This window comes from Brassica napus, chromosome A3 (genome assembly GCF_020379485.1).
Source record: "Brassica napus cultivar Da-Ae chromosome A3, Da-Ae, whole genome shotgun sequence".
Lineage (NCBI taxonomy): Eukaryota > Viridiplantae > Streptophyta > Magnoliopsida > Brassicales > Brassicaceae > Brassica > Brassica napus.
This window is the reverse complement of record NC_063436.1, coordinates 9,505,802-9,525,376: the sequence shown is the minus strand read 5'-3', so window position 1 is coordinate 9,525,376 and position 19,575 is coordinate 9,505,802. Positions and strand designations below refer to the sequence as shown.

General features: G+C 33.2%; 5 protein-coding genes across 15 annotated transcripts; 3 read left to right on the top strand and 2 right to left on the bottom strand.

Annotated features, from left to right (window-relative positions):
- Positions 1–2,329: 2,329 nt before the first annotated feature.
- LOC106438142 (KH domain-containing protein At2g38610) lies at positions 2,330–4,700 on the top strand. 2 transcript variants are annotated; one of them, XM_013879212.3, is made up of 7 exons: positions 2,330–2,589; positions 2,672–2,763; positions 2,930–3,087; positions 3,164–3,280; positions 3,345–3,461; positions 3,590–3,733; positions 4,171–4,700. In XM_013879212.3, exons 1-7 carry the CDS (start codon positions 2,495–2,497, stop codon positions 4,321–4,323), a joined length of 876 nt encoding a protein of 291 aa, XP_013734666.2. In that variant the 5' UTR covers positions 2,330–2,494; the 3' UTR covers positions 4,324–4,700. The 2 variants fall into 2 exon arrangements, with proteins under 2 accessions (XP_013734666.2, XP_013734667.2); XM_013879213.3 differs by having other exon boundaries at positions 2,910–3,087.
- A 196-nt stretch (positions 4,701–4,896) lies between these two features.
- On the bottom strand, positions 4,897–6,580 carry LOC106438143 (acid phosphatase 1). Its single transcript, XM_013879214.3, has 3 exons — positions 5,973–6,580; positions 5,259–5,471; positions 4,897–5,159 (listed from the first exon to the last, which is right to left on the bottom strand). The coding sequence occupies exons 1-3, from the start codon at positions 6,350–6,352 to the stop codon at positions 4,982–4,984; spliced, it is 771 nt and encodes a 256-aa protein (XP_013734668.1). The 5' UTR covers positions 6,353–6,580; the 3' UTR covers positions 4,897–4,981.
- Positions 6,581–9,794: 3,214 nt separating this feature from the next.
- LOC111214040 lies at positions 9,795–14,238 on the top strand. 2 transcript variants are annotated; one of them, XM_022715969.2, is made up of 3 exons: positions 9,795–9,871; positions 13,189–13,392; positions 13,471–14,238. In XM_022715969.2, exons 1-3 carry the CDS (start codon positions 9,811–9,813, stop codon positions 13,791–13,793), a joined length of 588 nt encoding a protein of 195 aa, XP_022571690.1. In that variant the 5' UTR covers positions 9,795–9,810; the 3' UTR covers positions 13,794–14,238. The 2 variants fall into 2 exon arrangements, with proteins under 2 accessions (XP_022571690.1, XP_022571689.1); XM_022715968.2 differs by lacking the exon at positions 9,795–9,871 and adding an exon at positions 12,621–12,941.
- On the top strand, positions 11,412–12,374 carry LOC106443605. The gene is made up of 3 exons (XM_013885152.3): positions 11,412–11,487; positions 11,663–11,869; positions 11,944–12,374. Exons 1-3 carry the CDS (start codon positions 11,424–11,426, stop codon positions 12,165–12,167), a joined length of 495 nt encoding a protein of 164 aa, XP_013740606.1. The 5' UTR covers positions 11,412–11,423; the 3' UTR covers positions 12,168–12,374.
- Positions 14,189–18,538, bottom strand: LOC106438144 (trichohyalin-like). 9 transcript variants are annotated; one of them, XR_007338073.1, is made up of 22 exons: positions 18,358–18,538; positions 18,018–18,208; positions 17,758–17,805; positions 17,551–17,613; positions 17,363–17,425; positions 17,206–17,268; positions 17,046–17,108; positions 16,887–16,949; positions 16,726–16,788; positions 16,568–16,630; positions 16,410–16,472; positions 16,252–16,314; positions 16,119–16,181; positions 15,961–16,023; positions 15,802–15,864; positions 15,643–15,705; positions 15,494–15,559; positions 15,350–15,409; positions 15,038–15,148; positions 14,860–14,952; positions 14,313–14,766; positions 14,189–14,270 (listed from the first exon to the last, which is right to left on the bottom strand). XR_007338073.1 is itself a non-coding variant. In XM_048775722.1 (21 exons), exons 2-21 carry the CDS (start codon positions 18,204–18,206, stop codon positions 14,383–14,385), a joined length of 1,770 nt encoding a protein of 589 aa, XP_048631679.1. In that variant the 5' UTR covers positions 18,207–18,208; positions 18,358–18,538; the 3' UTR covers positions 14,189–14,382. The 9 variants fall into 9 exon arrangements, 8 of the variants coding, with proteins under 8 accessions (XP_048631679.1, XP_048631680.1, XP_048631681.1 ...); XM_048775722.1 differs by having other exon boundaries at positions 14,189–14,766; XM_048775723.1 differs by having other exon boundaries at positions 14,189–14,766; positions 17,758–17,802.
- Positions 18,539–19,575: the final 1,037 nt, after the last annotated feature.

The window sequence follows — 19,575 nt, the reverse complement described above, 5'->3', positions numbered from 1 at the left end:
TATATAATAAAAATTATCTAAAGATTTATTATTACATTTTTATTAGATATGATATAATTTTTGTTATATTTCCTTGTTTTTTTACATTTTTAATCTTTTAGTAATTTAATTACATGTAAATCTTTAGATAATTTTTATTATATCTTATGGGTTTTAAAATTTTTAATTTATACATATATAATGTTGATGTTAAAAACACATCAAACTCATATATTTATGTATTTTTAAATGCTCATTTTAAATTTTTAAGTTAATAATTTTTAGATAATATTATAAAATTTTGAATTTTTTTATTTTTAATGGTAAAATCTTTCAACTATGTTTACTTAATGTAGAAACCCCTAAACTAAAAATTTACCGGTAGCAATGGTAATTATGACATGCTAAAGTTTAATTCATTAAAGAAAGTTAGTTAGATGTTTTTTTTGTTAAATACTTAGTTTGAAGATTTTTACCCCAAACAAACTTAGTTGATGGGTTTTAACGTTAAAAATTTATGTAAAAACCCATAAACTAAAGATTTACCGGTAGTAATGATAATTATGACCTGCTAAGGTTTAATTCATTAAATATAATTAGTTTGTGATTTTTACGTTAAATATTTAATTCGAGGATTTTTTATCCAAAACGACTGGTAACCATCATAAGAACAATAGGAACGGATAGGAAAGTAATGAGTATGAACAAAATTTTAGAAATGATGAGTAATGATGGTTCCTTATCAAAATTAATGAGGAATTGATTTGTTCTATAATTCTCTACAAATAAAGGAATGAAAAGGAATGAAAAGAAAAATTATTCCTCATAAATGGTAAAAAGTTTAAGGAATATTAAGGAGCATAGTGTTCCTACTCATTTCCTTGGTCACCAGTCACACCCTTGGTTTATGGGTTTTAAAGTTAAAATCCTTATATATAAGTGCTACTTAATAAATAGTTCAGGTTCGATGGTCTGATGTTTATGGCTGGGCTGGCCATGGGAACGTGCATAGTAGGGTCAAATGGTTATAAGGCCCAATATGTAAAACAAGAATCCACAATACTACTTTAGGGCCCTACAAAACTTGGAACAAACTTCCCGAGCCTCTTGATGTTCAGTATTGTTGCAATAAACATAACGTTATAATCACACTCTTCAACACTAATCCGAGTGTAGGTGGCTAAGTTTAAGATATATGGTTCTGAGATTTCATATTTCTTTTGACTTAGTCTCTATTGGGGGTTCTTTCTTGCCAACTTAAACTTAATAAAAGTCTCAAAAGTATCACATCAGTGTCCCCGAAATTTTATGTTAGTTCGTTTTGCCGTTTCAATGACAAAATTTAAGTTGTACAAAAATTGGAATATTCAAACTATTTTTTTGCTAAATAATACATTTTAATTACAATTTAATAATATCTACATAGTTTTATTATTTGAAATGATATAATGTTGCTTACTATGAGATCATACATAAATCGTAAAAGTGGTACGTTTTCTTAAAAAAAGGGTAAAAGAGACAAAACATATAAGAACTACGAATACTTGATTTTAGAAAGGTTTTACTGAGATTTGGAAAAGCAACCATGAAATCTATATAACACAGTCAAAAGACAGTGGGATTAGTTTTGACATCATTGGCTACATTTTATAGTTAAGAAGGTACCATAGAATTTGTAACTTGAGGAAGAAGACTCATTGCACATATAAGAGAGACGAATCTCAAACAACCACCATACATAAATAAAACTCGGAGGTATTGGATGAACACATTTATCAGCAGTTATTGTTTAATTAATATAGAAGGTAATAATATACAGCCCAAAAGACAGCTCTGATGAGCGATTGCATGGTTGATACGATCTTAAAGTAGTCAACCAACACAGACCAAAGTCCCCCCCCCCCCCCCCACCCCCCCCCCCCCCCCCCCCCCCCCCCCCCCCCCCCCCCCCCCCCCCTAGTCTTTTTACTCATTTATTTATTTTTCCTTTTAATAATCAAAAGGGGCTAATGAAAATCACAAAATCATAGAAGGAAAATTTTTGTTCCAAAAGAAATGATGTTTTCTAACGTAAACATTAATATTTGTATTAAATAATTTTTATCATTGGTTGAATTATGAATAAAAGAAAAATTATTGAGGTTTTTTGTTGAAAAAATATATGAACTTGAAAGTCTTTTTTAATCAGTTTACACAATTCTAAAACCTAATCTATTAAAAAATCGGATGGAATATATATATTTTTCAACAGAAAGATCCACGCTGTCACCCTAATCATCTTTTAAATTTACTTTTGTCAAATTTTATTTGTTTACCCGAAAAAAAAAACAATTAAGAAAAAAACAATAACGGGAAGGGAGAAAAAAATCAGGGCTCTTTCTGCAGGATTCACATTTGGTGTCTTTCTCTCTCTCTACTTTTCTTTTCGTTTCGTTTCGTTTTCAGCTGTTACTTCTGCCTCTTTCTTGTAACGCTTCTACAGACAGAAGAAAGAAGGAAACTGAGCACAGAACCCATGTCTGGTTTATACAACAACAACTCCTCTTACTTCTCCTCTCCGGCTAGAGCTGCTTCTCCTCAGATTCGAAGCACTCCTCCTGAGATCGACAGGTACACACCACTCCTTTCGTTTTTATAGCAAGAAAAAAGAAAAATACCGATCTGATTTTGTTTCTTTCTTGTCTCGAAACAGCTCTCAGTACTTGACGGAGCTTCTCGCCGAACATCAAAAGCTTACACCTTTTACTCAAGTCTTGCCTATATGCAGCCGCCTGCTGAATCAAGGTTTCTCCTTTTATCTCACTCTCTTCTTCATCTTCAATTCTGATCTCAAGCAGTTAATCTAGAGTGAGATGAGTCAATTCAGTTTGACCAATCAGTTGTTGTAGTATCTAACAAGTGCCTTAGTGTCCTTGTGTTGTTGTAAAAAGGGGGGTTCTTGGATGTGCAGAGATGTTCAGGGTGTCTGGAATGATGTCTTCTAACCAAGGATTTGGGGATTTTGATAGGCTCAGACACAGAAGTCCAAGTCCTATGGCTTCTTCTAATCTTATCTCTAACGTTTCTAACTCCGGCTTTGGTGGTGGCTGGAACGCCCTTCCTCAGGAGGTATTGTCTTTAGCTTTAGCTTCTTTCTTTCACAATGCTTCACCAAGCTTTGTCTAAAACACTCGGTTTGTTACAGAGACTTAGTGGAACACCTGGAATGACAATGGACTGGCAAGGTGCACCAGGAAGCCCCAGCTCATACACCGTCAAAAGGATACTGCGTCTGGAGATTCCTGTAGATAGCTATCCTAATGTGAGTACTTTTATGCAAATAACTTCACAGTGTTGTTTCTGAACGTCTCCTATGTTTCCATCAGTTCAATTTTGTTGGTCGACTTCTCGGTCCTAGAGGCAACTCGTTAAAGCGCGTTGAAGCTACTACAGGTTGCCGCGTGTTCATCAGAGGGAAAGGCTCAATCAAGGATCCTGAAAAGGTAGAGATATCCATGAGACTTCATCAAACACTATCACACAGATCAAATAACATGTCATAAGCTTCCAGTGAGGGATTATATTGATTTCTCTCTGTTGTATTTTTTCTTATTTGATGATAAAAATGTAGGAAGATAAGTTAAGGGGAAGACCGGGGTATGAACACTTGAATGAACAGCTTCACATCTTAATAGAAGCAGATCTTCCAGCTAGTATTGTGGAGATACGTCTGCGACAAGCTCAAGAGATTATAGAAGAGTTACTTAAGCCTGTGGTAAACACACATCTCTTCTCCACTCTTTTTTTTCAATTCTTCTTCTATTAGTATAATCAGCACAAGGCAGTTAAGATTGTAGTCTCGTCTTCCTCTGATGGTATTAGATTGAAAGGCCACGTTTTTCTTTTAGGTTCTTCCTTAGTTGTTTTGCACCGTTGAGACTCTATTGTTACTTGTAGGGCCACTTGTTTTTTGTTTCAATGTTTGTATTTTATTATACACTCTTTGGAGTTTGCGGTTAGTATTCAATTATGCAGACATGTGTGACCACTGTCATACCAGTCAAGGCAACCAATTGGTGTAATCGCAAACGCCAAAAAGCATAACTGTTTTTGTCTTTGATCTTTTGTACTTTGTTTTCTATCGCAAGCATGGTGTGAAAACATAGGATTCGTTTTTAACATAACGCTTTGTGTTTGGTGGTTGTAATGAAGGACGAGTCGCAAGATTTCATAAAGAGACAGCAGCTAAGGGAGCTAGCGTTGATAAACTCGAACAACTTGAGGGAAGAGAGTCCAGGACCAAGCGGCGGTGGAAGCGTTTCGCCTTTTAACTCAAGTGGTAAACGCCCCAAAACAGGATGCTAAAGGAGCGTTTTAAAATGGTTTAATCTTCTTCAACCAAAGGTACATTGTCTGCATACACAAACACTCATGTGTTGGTTTGGCCCAGTAATGACTGCAGTGGTGGTGGTCAAGGTCTCCCTATGGTCTCTCTCCGGTGAGCGACCATGTGGTTTTCCTTCCTTTAATTTATTTATTTATTTTTACTTATTCGTCGTTATGAGACTACATCAGAGATTCATTACAGATTATTAAAAAAAAAAAAAGATATGAAAAAAGGTTCAGATATATAAAATATATATGTAGGGAAAATGATGTGCATGTGGAGGGGGCGTGCATTGAAAATTGTTATTGTAAAAACAAAAACAGAGACATTTATTGGATTGATTCTTATTGTTTGATTTTGGAATCTCTTATAATTTTTTTGCTTATTTATATTCTCATATTCTTTTTCTGTCTATGGTATATATAACCTTTGAGCAATGAGGTTTTATTGTTGTTCCAATGTGAGAAGAAGACAGAAGGTGGATCACTAGAATGAATTTGAAAATCATGTTGTTATTATGATTTCACGGAAGAGCAAACTGGACCGCCACATGACAAGTCGAGATGTACCTTTGTGTATATATGATCATGTTGTACATGTAATTTGATTGGTAGAAAATGGTTTATAGTAAAATTCTTAAGGAACAAAATACATAGGGTTAGGAAGCTTGAAGGTGCGGTTCCCTGAATATTCTCCTTGTAAGTCACTCCATTGGTCACCTACATTGCCCCATATCCTGTAACCTTCTTCCATCACTTGCTTTCTGATTGTTGTTTTGTATATTGTTGCGCTGTGCTTTTTGTTCTCTGGCGTCCTGAAAATATAATATTTGTCCCCATTACGAAAGACCTACTATTATTCTTTTTATATTATGAAAAAAATCTTTAAAAAAATAAGCAAAGCTGATCCTAACCTCATAATCAACCTTTCATAACCAGTGAAGCCTTGATTATGCAAATTTTCTTGTGTTGCCTGGCCAAGAGTTTCTTCATCTCTTCCGGTTACTAGGATAACTTTGAAACCTGTTTCTATCAGTTCGTTAAACAGTTCAAGAACAGGCTGTATTGCTGGAGACTCTCCTTTCATCGCCCATGTTCTAAATCCAGTTGGATCATAAGGGTCACATCTGCATGTTAACTTTAGGTCTAAGTGACACATGTTAAACTAGTTTTCTTTTAAAGATGTCTTCTAATACACCACTTGAGCTACCAGTGTATTTCCTACTCACGGTTTATCTAAAAACGTGACATAATTAGTTACATATATAAGAGCAACCTTATCGGTTGATACTAAATTTAAATATCTCAAACCAAAAATATTACTAGTTTCATTTGTTTTTATTTAAACTTCAATTTTTGTTTTATTTTTCTAAAGCAAATCCAATTGGAGAAGGACATGTGGTCATCTGGATTCTTAAAAATGTTGCAGGTGAACATGCTTCTCTCCTCTTTCATGATTTTTATACTTTTTTAATTTTTTATTCTGAGATATCTATTTACAACTCTAGCACTGACACATCTAGTCATATTTTTCACTATTCTTCACGAATTTTTTTGTGGCTATAGGATTATTTTCTACTAGTGTTTAGTAGACTGGTTAAATGTGAGAAGGAAAAGAAATTGTGTACCCGTATCTCTTGAGACGATAGTAAAAGACGTTTGAGAAGCAAGTATCATCAACATCGAAGATCCATGCATCCATACCATCTCCAGGTAGGACTATCTCTCTGAGATAGACCCTAATTTGTTCCACAATTAACTGAACGTCTCTGTCATATTGGCCAGCAAGCATGTATACCTCAACATAACGCATACATTGAATAGGAACGGTGCGCCACGCGCGTACATTGTTGGTCTCTATTGCTAGTCTCCAGCTTAAGCAATAGCTACCAGGATTATATCCTTCCATCGGCAGCCATGGACTTGCACTGGTCGTTGCCACTGAGTAGATTCCTAGAAAGATGATGAGAAGCAACTTCACTCTCTTATATTTCTCCATGCTCTTCATTATTCTGCTATGGACAATTAATACAACTAGAGGGATTTCTATTGACACAAGAGGAGAGAGATCAAGAAAGAGTTTGGTTGTAACCGAGACCAATGGTGAAACAAGAACACTAATAAGAGGAGAAAGTAATAAGATACTTGAAAAGGGAATAATAATACATGTATGTGGTGGTGGATCAGCTTAGTTAGAGTATTGTAGTGGTGAGAAGAGATGTTAGTTAAAGAGTAGTATTTAAAGAGCTTTGGTTAGGTAGAAGATACTGGTTAATTTCATCCACTAAGTCTCTCAACTTATGAGGTACGCAAAAGTAATATAAACTATGTAAATGGGGTCAAAATTAGCAAGCGCACGAGTTCACTAACACACAATCAATATATATGCGCCACTATTTATATTCTAACACTTTCTCATACCTTGCACATCATCCTCTACTACCTATATAGTACTAATAATAATACATCATTTGCATTTTATAAAGTGCCATTATATCTTTTAGTTAGTATACATCACTAGGTGGAGGAGCTAACTAGCTTTCATATATATATATATATATATGTATATATGTATATGATAAACCTACTTAAAGCACTTTCTATGCAGGGTCAACTATACCAAAGTTTTAGGGTTTCATTTGAGGTTTTCTTGAGAATATGCCTGATGGTAATTTGAACGGTCATCTGGTTTTGATTCAGCTTGTTTAATGTGTTTTTTTTGTTTTCATAGTAATATCTCAATTCATGTAATCTTGCAGGCAAAGTTGAATAGATTCTTTGCTAGAGCAAATAAGAGGGTCTTGTTGATAATTATCAAGAAGATTAATAAGGGTTGAGCACAAATTTGTCAAACCAACAATAAACGGACCGACCAAATAAGACTTACATGATGGATTGGATGCTGACAAGGATTAGATTGACATTAGCTTTTGTCAACAGAAAAGTGGATGACACATAAGTAGTAGTAGTGTAATGGAAAATGTAAAGGACAACAACTAATGGAGCTAAGAGTTGTCAACACTACTACATTGACAAATCCGTTAAGGAGTTGTTGCTTCAATCATAAAATTTATAAAGAATAACCAATGAGCTCATCTCATTAACGCTCCTTTGGATATCTATATATTTTCACGTCATTCTTTGCCTTTGAATTCTCATAGATTTGAATGCCACTCGCAACACCACCTTCTTTTCTATCCCTTATATTTCTTTAATTGTGCTGAGGGATACTTCCATTTGAACAATAAAAATGTACTATATAAAATCTCCAATTACATGTCAGTCCCAAGCAGGACCAAATCTAAAAATTTAGAGAGTATGAAGATTTAATAACTTTAATAATAGTAAAAACCATAGTTTGGAGGTCTATATTTATGTATATAATTTTCAAAAATTTAAAGGCCAAAACTTATGTTTTATGGAACTGTGCTCAGATCCGACTTTGGTCTCAAGAATACTAAGTTTTTTTTATTTTCTTTTCACGAAGATAAACATCTTGTTCAAATGGGGGGAGGTTTTCTCTTCAATAAAATGAAAGGCAGGTATTTTTATACGAAAATTGAACTTATGTTTTATGGAACTGTGCTCAGATCCGGCTTTGGTCTCAAGAATACTAAGTTTTTTTTTTATTTTCTTTTCACGAAGATAAACATCTTATTTGAAATTTCATTTGAAGCATGTTATGACTCCTAAATCACCGTCTTGATTACTCTTGAGATGTGTTCGAGTCTATCCTAGATGATCTCGAAGCTCACGACTTTTTATATAGTTTCGTTAGTATTAAGTCAATATTCTTAAACTATATTTTTATATATTTTACTTGCGAACAATTCTCTCGAAAAAAACAACATTTAAATGTTTGTCACAAAAAAGCCTTAACGATCAAAATGACTAAAAAGTCAAAATACTTTTATACCCTAGATTAATAAATATAAATAAATAATAAAATAAATAATAAAATAAATAATAAATAAATAAATTATTTTATAGTTTTGAATTATATGTTTTAAAAAAAAAATCAAATTTTCTTTTAAAAAATTCGAAATATTTAGAAAAACTATTTTATTTATATTTATTTTAAATATAAATAAATAAATAAAATAAATAATAAATAAATAAAATATTTAGAAAAAATCAAATTTTCTTTGAAAATATTTAGAAAAACTATTTCAAATTTTTAATATTAATTTTTATTTTTTTAAATTGTATGCATCATTTCCAAAATACTGCTCCTTAACTCTGAATCATAAATCTATATTAGTTATCCTGAAAATATAAATATATATTTATCATTTTAATAAAATATTTTGGTCATTTTAATCGTTAGTAGCTATATTTGTTAAAAATCTTTTTTAAAACTTTCTTAGAAAATTTCTCTTTATTTTCAGTAAAATAATATTAATGTTATATGCAATAATTATATATATATATATATGTTTAGATTCCGTTTAAGCATCCACGTTAAGTGATAGGAGCCATAGAGGTAACAAGTGCCCAACGCGTTTTATAACACACTGATATGAAAAAAAGGATCATTGACTTAACCCCCATTTTTCTTAACTAAGTTATAAACCATCAACTTTCACATCATATAGAATTTTGCAAGATTACAAAACCAACCAATTTCCTATATTTAAGATGCTAATTTAAAACTACTCTCATATTAATAATAAAAAAAGAGATTCTCATCTTCCAAATTTCCAAAATATATAAAAAAGTAATCGTTCACATCATTTCATGTTGATTTTTCAAGTACCCTAAGGCCTAAAAGCTACAAATCTTCTACGTTTTACTTTCCAAAACTACCATATCTTTCTTAGAATCTTTGGAGCTGACAATATTTCTGAGTAGATTGCAAACTCAGAACATGGTATAAAACTATAAATCTGTGTTTTGTTTTGATGAATTTCTTTTGATTTTATGTGGGAATAATTTGTGTCTAATGCACACATTATACATATCTCATGCATTGATTAAAAGCACTACTTGAGTCAATATATAAAGCGATCAAGGGCAGGACAATACGAGAAGGGATAGATAAAAGAGAGTTGAAAAAAGAAGATGACTGAGAATCAATTGAATTTAATCTTCTTCTTCCCCATAACAAGTTTCTGAAAATAAATTCAAAGTAAAGTTTGTAAGGGTCTCGGTACGGGTGTGTTGTACGGAGATCGATAGTTGTATCCTCAAGATAGATGCGTACAAAATTACACATCATTGTAGGGCAAAATTCTGTTTTAGGAGATTTCTCAGGCAAGCCTCTATCAAACCATAATCGGTTAAGTTGTGAGAAAAAAAAACACAATTATCTCGTAACTTTTTATAAGGGTTTATAAATCGAGTAGGATTTATAAAAGTTTATAAATTATCTACGAGTGTGAAGTAAGCAAACGTATTAACAACATTCGTAAGATTGATTGTATGTAATTTGGTTTAACAGGCATGACTAATCCGCGGTTTACCGAAATGATGTCTGATCCGCAGTTTACCTACAAACCCGTGCCTACGCCGGTCGTAATATACGAAAGTGTGTAAGAATATCTCTCTGTATATCTCCACCTCCATGCTTGAAATCATCCAGCCGTGATCTGAATTAGATTTCATCTGACGGAGATCTGACGTCATCGTAATTAAACTAGTGTATGATCTACTGGTCGATCTGCTGTCATATTAAAATTTTGATTTATATATATAGTTTTGTCTACCTTCCTTGTCCTACGTAATTGTTTAATCGTTTTGTTTTTTTCGTCTGCATGCAGACACGCTAAGACATCTGTCTTTTGAAGTAGTAGCGTTTATAAGAGATTACTAGATTTTGATCCGCGCTTAAAAGTGCGGATTATTTTTCAGTTGATAAAAATATATGATATGAATTAGTATTTTAGTTTTATTATACATTATTATGTTACAAAATTATTATTATGTCAAAAAAATTATTATTATGTAATTATATTTTTAATCGTTTGATTACTTTTTTCAAAAAAAAATATATGGATTGATTAGACTCAGTGCGTCTGTTATTTTATAATAAATTATTTTCAATTAGATGAGAACAATACTTTTATAATAAGTTTGGACCCGTCGTCGAACCAGTAAACACGATGACTTGTACATAAGCTGGTTTAGATTTAATGAAAACTCGTTAATTTAAAGCATGCAAACTTCGAAAAAACATGCAATCAAGTGTGACCCGGTATTTGGTTTATATGCTAGGAAAAAAATAATCTTCAATAATATTTTAAGAGATGAATGAAACTTCTAATATATTAATGTAATAAAAAATAATTTAACGTAAATATATATAATTTTGTTTTACCAAATGATTTGCTAAAGTGTTTTTTTTATTAAATTTGATTTTGTAAATATTTAGAATTATATAATGTTAGATGACATGATATAATATGTTGTATGATATATGCTTTCATTTTAATAATTGATATCTAAATATTATATATCCATCTTTGAGCATAATATATGATGTATATAACGTTATTGAATAACAACAATAACATTGGATGATAATAAGAAAAATAATTAGAGAAGTGTATCATACAAAATGAGAAATAATAATAGGATTTATTTAAATTATTTATAGTTATTGTAGTTAATGGTAGGATAAAAAATAAAGAGTTTTATATAGATGTTATAAATTTTTTTATAAATATTTTTAAAAATATTTTCTTTTAATAATATAAATTTTCAATCGCATCTATAATATATTCTTATCAAAAATCATTATAACAATATATTTAGAATATATATATTTAGAATATGTTATTAAACTAAATTAGATAAATATAAGGTAATTGATTATTGCATAGTTAGAGAAATATAAGGTAATTGACTATTGCATGGTTGGAGAAATATAAGGTGAGACCAAAAAAAATAGTTAAGTTTAATGAAAGGGTCCAACAACTAGATTTTTTAAAACTCCTTCCCTTTTAATAGTATAGATTTCATACATCGTTTCGTCTGCGCCTAGCCCAATAGAAAACACATGGGCCTTTCTATGAATATATATATAGGATTGACGCAGAGGAGGAGGGTTTTCCTATTTTCTTGTTCGCAGAGTAGAAACCATGTCCACAAGCACCGACGAAACGATGGACAGACTTTTCCCCAAGCCTCAGAGAAAAGAGATGTGTAAGATCGATTCACTTTCTCTAAATTGTTCATCATGAGTAGATTTCATCCGATCGATTTGTCATCATAATAAATTTCTTTCATATATGGGATTTAAAATTCCATTGTTTTCCCGATCTGATTTTTTTTTTGTTTATAGTTATTATGTCTTGATGATATTACTTTGTCCTCGCAGTGCGTTCCACGTATGTTATGTTTGACGCCGAGGATTTCTCAAGCCCTAATCCTCATTTGCTTAAAGAGAATATCTTAACAGCTATTAAGAAAGAAGGTTATCGTGGGCGGATTAATATCAAGGGTTACTTTGGTGACAAGAAAACCATCCCCCAAGAATTGCTTGACAAGTATTTGGAAGCCGAAATTTATTCCAAAATATTTGAAGGTATTTTTACTTTTTTTTTTCTCTCACTATCTACTCTAACTAATGTGTATATATGTTGGTTTTACTGTTTCCAGGGGATAGAGTTGCTCGAATGAACATGATGTTAGTGGAGCTTCTTTTCTGGGCAATGTCCCATTATCCTCATGGAACAAATGTGCTCATAATCACTAAAAACCAAAACATCCTAGAACGTCACAAGGTCTGGAATGTTATTGAAAGTTTGGTAGAGAGAGATTTCTATTTTGCCATTGAACATCCTGATACCTTCTTTCCCCCAACGAGCCCAACATGCGCTTAAAGTTCCATATGTGGTCTTAGCGGAAGAGGAGACGGGTCGCCGCGGTGCTTAGCTGCTGTTTGTGATGAACTGTCATTAAATTTTTTTTTTTTGAAAAATTATTTGCTTTTATTGTTCTTATATATATGGTGCTTCCACATATTTATCTCCTATGTTTTCTATTTTTTCATCTTTTATGAAAATCCAGATAATGATTTCTTGATTTGTAAAACAATTCTAACGCTATTGAATACGCAAATACCTTTTGAGATTTTTTTTTCAGAGACAATCTTCTCTATTATAATTGTCTAATAGCAATTATTTTTTTTATCGACGTACAAATTCATGATCAAATAAATTGTCAAGCGAAACCCAAAATTTTTTAAACTAAATGATCATTTTTTTTCTCCATTTCATTTAGTTATTGACTTATTTCACAATTACAAATAATATATAGGATATACTTGTTAAGCCAATATAATTAAAATTACTTAAAATAAAATATAAACCAGTGCAAATTATGAAATTATTTGGCTAGGTTACAATTTGAACTGGTCGGCCGAACCAGCCCACTGACATATATATGGAGGGGGAGATTGGATAAATAGACGAAGACAAGGAGAGTTACAAGTAACCACAGAGCCAACCCTAGCTAGATCGACGAAAGCATGTCTTTTCCGCAGCCTTTCGACATGGTTATGGACGAAGGCACGACTGATCCGCGGTTTACCGAGATGATGTCTGATCCGCAGTTTACCTGCAAACCCGTGCCTATGCCGGTCGTAATATACGAAAGTACGTAAGAATATCTCTACCTCTTTGCTTGAAATCATCCGTCGGTGATCTGAATTAGATTTCATCTCATAGAGAGATCTGACGTCATCGTAATTAAACTAGTGTCTGATCTTTTTTTTTTGTAACAAAACTAGTGTATGATCTAATCGTCGATCTGCTGTCATAGTAAAATTTTGATTTATTTATTTTAATTTCTTCCTCGTCCTCGTAATTGTTTAATATCGTTTTTTTTTTCGTTTGCATGCAGACGCTAAGACATCAGTCTTTTGGGACATGGCTGGTTACCCTATTCCTAATGGTGTCGACCCTGTATTGTTTTGTGGCGTTATGAAAAACGCTCTTGTAAAGCAGGGTTATAAAGGGGAGTTGTCGATCTATCTTTACGTTGATACTGGTGAACTGCTACCTAATGGTCTCGAGACCTGTGTCGAATTCGATTTCTTACCCGAAGGTTAATGAATTAATTGTTTTAAACATTATTTTTGTTTAATACAATCTAATATCTCATCATCAGTCACATTCTTTCCAGGTGATGACTATGCGAGAATATCTTCGATACTAGTGGACATATCATTTTGGGCACTGTCATATCCTTACTCAAATATTATTGTCCTCTCCAGAAACATCGTTAAAGGCACGATTGTAGCTTTCGAAAGCTTGTATAATACACATGGTCTTCTCTTATCCAAAACTGAACCGGATTGGCTGGTTCCTGGTGAAAGTTCAACCTTGTTTCTTACAAGCCTTTTTGAAGACCCTACCGGAGGCCAGTTGTCGGCAAGCTCTCAAAAACAAAGTAAAATCCTGGGTGGAGGAGGAACAAGCTCACAAGGAGCGAAAAGGGTAGGCTAGACATAAGATGTCAACCAAGGTAGAGAGCAAAGAGGTTGAAGCCAGACCAGTCTCATATATATGACCCGTCTGTAACAGAGGAGGCCATTGCAGCTGCTGCAGTATTGCAACTTGTGCTTGTGTGTTCTAGATCCAAAACTACCATATCTTTCTTATAATTCTGTATTTGACATTATTTCTTGAGTAGATTGTAATCTCAGAACACGGTTATAAATCTGTGTGTTTTTTTTAATGATTTTCTGGTGTAATATAATGTGTCTAATGCACACATGGTTAACGATCATTGAGTTTGCTGTTTCCATGATACATCTTAGCTCAGATGGCTGAAGAACTTTTGTTTGAAACTCTTTTCTCATGGTTTCCTTTGAATTCTGAGAAAGAAAAACAAAACGACATCGAGCAACTTGATGTATTCAGTTCATCATCACCATCATTATCCTACCAACAAAATCATAATAAACCTTTGTGTCCTGTTAAGTGTTGTGCAATAAGCTAACCAACGATCCTCACTGAGTGCATGTGTATAGTATGAGAAAGAGAGAAGAGAGATACAGAACTTGATGCATCTTTTCTGCCTCCAAAATGTGTTTTACAAAAACTGTTTCTTTTCCGCCAAATCTGCACCACTCACGTATCTTGCTACAAACGAGACGAGCCTGAACGGCGCACCGATCAGTGGAGCGTCCACCAGAGGCACACCACCACTTACTTCTTCTGTTTCTCCAGCTACTGCAACCTGTGATTCCACATCTATTTCCCCATTCGGGTTCACAGAAACCGGCACTGTTTCTTCTGATAAGTTTCTCTCCAACAGTGCAGTTTCAATGTCTCCAGAGTCGTCAATTCTAATCATCTCGTCGTGAATGGGTATTTCCTCTAAGGCATCAGACTTCTGTACTTCAATTGCTAGGCTCTCAGGTGGTGAAGCAAAAGCACGCTGCGATTGGTTTAGCTGAATGCACAACTCGTTCACCTGACAATGTAGTAATACAATAACCACTGAGATTTTCAATCAGCCAACAAGTTAAGTAGGTAACTCAGTAGAATCCATATCAGTACACCTCACCTTCTCAACAAGTTCAGCATTTTCAGTGATAAGCTTTTCAACTAGAGTACAAGCTGCTTCAATCTGTGAGTTTAGTTCGTCCTCAGAAGCACCCTGGATCAACCATCACAAACCTTTTCATGATTTGTTTCTAAGGACTTCATTGAAAAGGGATTATAGTCTCACATCAAAGCCTAACCTTCACGTTATTGTCATGGTTTTCACGCTGGACTTGAAGACTGGACACAGTTTCCACAAGACTATTGTTCTGCTCCTGAAGATTACTCCTAGATTCTTCCAACTTCATTACCTGCCAAACTTTGTTTTAAGATTAGATATCAGACTAAACCTACGCAGTATTATGCTTAGTAGAGCTTCCTGTTCTACATGAGTTATAGAACTAAACATTCACTAAGGATGCTACAGTAACACTTTCAGACTCAATTCAATGAGCCACTCATGGAAATAGAAAACCACTTCAAATGTTCAAAATAAAAGGTGAAACACATACCTGTGCTCGCAGTGTTCCAATTTCATTGTTCAGGCTCGAAATCATTTCTATGGATGACTTCTGCAGGATTGAACGTATATGATGAGTATACCACTCATAAGACCCTTTGCTTAAAAATGTGCTTTCAAGGTAAGATAGAGTTACCTCCGCAGCTGCAGTCGAAGATTCTTCATCATGTTGAAGTTGCTGAAGTTTTTTCTCTAGACTTGCCTGATTGACATCATGAAATTAGGATTACCTTTATACGACAAGAGAATGTATTTTAACTGAAGAAGATGCAACTGTAGACATACCTCTTTCTGAGAGAAGGTAGATCTTTCGTCAAGCAATTCTCTCATTTTGACTTCTGTACTAGACTGCCAATTTTTAACAAAGTGTCAGAACTACACATAACATGTTGCTCTATATGAATAGGTACTAAAGGAACGTTCCCAGGGTTGAAGATGTCTCACCATTTCATGAACAAGCACGTCGTTCTTTGTTTTATACTGAACAAGTCTTTCCTCCAACTTTTCCTGCATAAACAGTTAAACACAATGTTACTTTGACCTTCGGCTTGCAGGAAAATAACAAAGATATGCATACAGCTGCACGCTATTTTCTTCACTGACCTCGTTCTGTTTGAGAGTTTCATTCTCAGTTCTCAAATGCAAGAGCCTTTCTTCTAACTGTGCCTGTCAAACACCACGTCATTTTGACCTTAAGCTTGCAGATAACGCAGCAAAATAGCAAATCTGTGGATATGGATTTATGCCATTTATTCACTAACCTCTTTTTGTATGTAAGCTTCATTCTCTGTTCTCAAATGCAAGAGCCTTTCTTCTAACAGTGCCTGTAAAAAATCTTCAGCTTGCAGATAACGAAGGAAAATAGCAAAGATGTGAAGACGGGTAAATGCTAACCTCACTTTGAATGTGAGCTTCATTTTCTGTTTTCAAATGCTCAAGCCTCTCTTCTAACAGTCCCTGTTAATCACCACATTAGTTTCACTTTTCAGCTTGAAGATGAAGGTGGAAAACAGCAAAGTAATGATAAAGGCTTTATTGTATTCTTAACTAACCTCTTTCTCTATGTGAGCTTCATTTTCTGTTTTCAAATGCTCAAGCCTCTCTTCTAACAGTCCCTGTTAATCACCACATTAGTTTCACTTTTCAGCTTGAAGATGAAGGTGGAAAACAGCAAAGTAATGATAAAGGCTTTATTGTATTCTTAACTAACCTCTTTCTCTATGTGAGCTTCATTTTCTGTTTTCAAATGCTCAAGCCTCTCTTCTAACAGTCCCTGTTAATCACCACATTAGTTTCACTTTTCAGCTTGAAGATGAAGGTGGAAAACAGCAAAGTAATGATAAAGGCTTTATTGTATTCTTAACTAACCTCTTTCTCTATGTGAGCTTCATTTTCTGTTTTCAAATGCTCAAGCCTCTCTTCTAAAAGTCCCTGTTAATCACCACATTAGTTTCACTTTTTAGCTTGAAGATGCAGGTGGAAAACAGCAAAGTAATAATGATAAAGGCTTTATTGTATTCTTAACTAACCTCTTTCTCTATGTGAGCTTCATTTTGCGTTCTCAAATCCGCAACCGTTTTTTCTAACTGTGCCTGTGAAACAACACTTGAGTTTCACCTTTCAGCTTGAAGATGGAGCAGGAAAACATCAAAGTAATGACAAAGGCTTTACTGTATTCTTTAACTAACCTCTTTCTCTATGTGAGATTCATTTTCTGTTCTCAGATGCTCAAGCCTTTCTTCTAACAGTGCCTGTGAAACACCATGTTGGTTTCAACTTTCGGTTTTAAGATGAAGCAGGCAAACAGCAAAGTAATGACAAAGGCTGTATACTGTATTCTTAGCTAACCTGCTTCTGTATATGAGCTTCACTTTCTGTTCTTAAATGCTCAAGCCTTTCTTCCAACAGTGCCTGTGAAACACCATGTTAGCTTCTGCTTTCGCTTGCAGATGAAGTAGGAAAACATAGAAGTAATGACAAAGGGTTTACTGTAATCTTAACTAACCTCTTTCTGTATGTGAGATTCATTCTCAGTTTCCAAGCGTCTAACAGTTTCTTCAAAAACAGCCTATGAAGACATGGCAATTCATATATCATCACTATTTCACTGAGGAAAGTAACATAACTAGATAATGGATAGGATTCTTTGATAAAACCAACAAAAAAGGGCTTAACAAGAGAAAAATAAATCACCTCTTTCTGAAGGTGGGACCCAATCTCATCACGTAACTGTTTGATTGTTTCTTCCAGAACCGCCTACAAGAGCATTACAAAACTAATTCAGGGATTCAAGCCAAAAGATAGACACGTAACAAAAAAAAAAACAATGCAGAATACTAGTGCTAACAAAAACTATATCAAATAACGAAACTTTGTTCATACAAGAGGACATAATCTCACCTCGCTATTTGGAGACGTGTAGTCAACAACACCAGGTTCATCTGCCTGCTTTGAATAATAATAAGATTTTAAAGTATCAGACCATAGTTTTTGTTTGTCTACACAAACCGCAGAAATGGATTTACAAGTAGAGACACATTGATAACATTGCAACCAATCAATCATGTAATGTGTCACAAACAAATACACTAAGAGATTAATCAATCAATCAATCGAATCAATCTTATGTTCCTTGGATCTAGATGACATTGCCAACTTACATTGATGATGATCTGTTGAGAAGATGGTTCCAACTCAATGGAATCAGGGACTTGGTTGATTAGAGCAATGTCAGCGTCTCCGTTATGATTCCCATCATCGGTAGGTATAGCGTCACCGTCTGCACGTTTGCTATTGTTCTGCTTGTTCTTCTTCTTCTTGTTTCTCTTCTTCTTCTTCTCATCATCCATACCTGATCCCAAAGAAAAACGTAATCAGTTAAAAATAAAGGATTGAATCAAAAAAAATCATATCAAGAATCTATAAAAGTTTATTCCATCGAAGTCAGATCTGAATGCACGTAGAGAGAAAGAGATAGATAGGGAAAGATTCAAGCTTTACTTAAATTGAAGGCGAGAAAAACGAGAGGAGAATGCTTTGAGATAGAGGGGATGGGTGAAACGAGGGAAGGGAGTGCTAATTCGACACGAAAACTTTGCAAAGCTTTTTGTGATTTTCTGATGAGGAAAAAGACAAAACGGAAATGAGAAGAAAAAAAGAGCTTCTTTGTTCTTTTTTACTCGGAGCGAACCATTTCTAAATTAATAAAGAGTACTAGATTTTGACCCGCCCTTTGTTTTATTTTTTTTTGAGAAATTTAAAATTTATATTTGTGTAATATTAATTTTATTTAATATATTTTTGATAACTATATTATATATATCAAGTTGCATAACTATACACTCGTGTCATATGCATTTCATAAATTATTTTTAAACTTTATTCTTAAAAATTGCAACATATTATATTTTTTTATTAGTTACCTAACATAATTAGTCAAGAATATTTGTATTCAAAAAATCTGACTCAGAATCGACTTGAAAATCAAATTTTATATTCTATTGAACATAGCCTATATACTCGAACAATTCTCAAAATGTTATATCTGAAAACCAATATCAAATCCAAATCGCACTGAAGACTGAACACATTTTTAAAAAATGTGTAAAAATAAATTTTAATATAATCTATTAAATATATAGAGATATATGTAAATATGTCAATATGGTCTTAACTAACTTTAAGTAAAATCACATTTAATAAATATTTTTTAATTGAATAAACTATTTAAAACCCGTTAAACTAAATGAGTTTATATGAATATTTATTTCTATTAAAAGTCCACCTAAATCCGTTAAACCCTATTTTAATATCATGTACTTTGTTAATTGATAAACTTAATATATGTGTAAAACATTTAAAATTTAAATAAATTAATGTCTTGTTTAATAAATCACAATTTCTTAAGCTGAGATGTACGTTATGTTAATTTACTATGATAATGATTTTTGGAAAAATTGGTGTTCAGTTGTATTGTTGCTATAAACATATGTTAAATATGATTACAGACTTTAAGTTGGAACTAGATTTTGACCCGCGCTTGGAAAGCGCGGATTTTTTTAATTATATTATAATACGAAGTTTTATTTTATCGAAAAATATAATTTTTAACAGTTATATAATCTATGAATTAGTTTATTTAATTTTTTATATGTACATTTTCACGTAAGTTTTTTTAGGCATGAAAATTATATCTGGATCAAAAAATAAACCGAACCG

Coding starts and splice junctions, on each gene's coding strand:
- LOC106438142 (XM_013879212.3), top strand. CDS start 2,495: ATGTCTGGTTTATACAACAACAACTCCTCTTACTTCTCCTCTCCGGCT. Junction 2,764..2,929: donor CAGCCGCCTGCTGAATCAAG/GTTTCTCCTTTT, acceptor TTGGATGTGCAG/AGATGTTCAGGGTGTCTGGA. Junction 3,462..3,589: donor CAATCAAGGATCCTGAAAAG/GTAGAGATATCC, acceptor ATAAAAATGTAG/GAAGATAAGTTAAGGGGAAG.
- LOC106438143 (XM_013879214.3), bottom strand. CDS start 6,352: ATGAAGAGCATGGAGAAATATAAGAGAGTGAAGTTGCTTCTCATCATC. Junction 5,472..5,972: donor TATCGTCTCAAGAGATACGG/GTACACAATTTC, acceptor GTTAACATGCAG/ATGTGACCCTTATGATCCAA. Junction 5,160..5,258: donor TATGAAAGGTTGATTATGAG/GTTAGGATCAGC, acceptor TTATATTTTCAG/GACGCCAGAGAACAAAAAGC.
- LOC106443605 (XM_013885152.3), top strand. CDS start 11,424: ATGTCCACAAGCACCGACGAAACGATGGACAGACTTTTCCCCAAGCCT. Junction 11,488..11,662: donor GCCTCAGAGAAAAGAGATGT/GTAAGATCGATT, acceptor TTGTCCTCGCAG/TGCGTTCCACGTATGTTATG. Junction 11,870..11,943: donor TTATTCCAAAATATTTGAAG/GTATTTTTACTT, acceptor TACTGTTTCCAG/GGGATAGAGTTGCTCGAATG.
- LOC111214040 (XM_022715968.2), top strand. CDS start 12,815: ATGTCTTTTCCGCAGCCTTTCGACATGGTTATGGACGAAGGCACGACT. Junction 12,942..13,188: donor GCCGGTCGTAATATACGAAA/GTACGTAAGAAT, acceptor GTTTGCATGCAG/ACGCTAAGACATCAGTCTTT. Junction 13,393..13,470: donor ATTCGATTTCTTACCCGAAG/GTTAATGAATTA, acceptor CATTCTTTCCAG/GTGATGACTATGCGAGAATA.
- LOC106438144 (XM_048775722.1), bottom strand. CDS start 18,206: ATGGATGATGAGAAGAAGAAGAAGAGAAACAAGAAGAAGAAGAACAAG. Junction 17,109..17,205: donor AAGCTCATATACAGAAGCAG/GTTAGCTAAGAA, acceptor GGTGTTTCACAG/GCACTGTTAGAAGAAAGGCT. Junction 15,410..15,493: donor CTTCGACTGCAGCTGCGGAG/GTAACTCTATCT, acceptor TCAATCCTGCAG/AAGTCATCCATAGAAATGAT.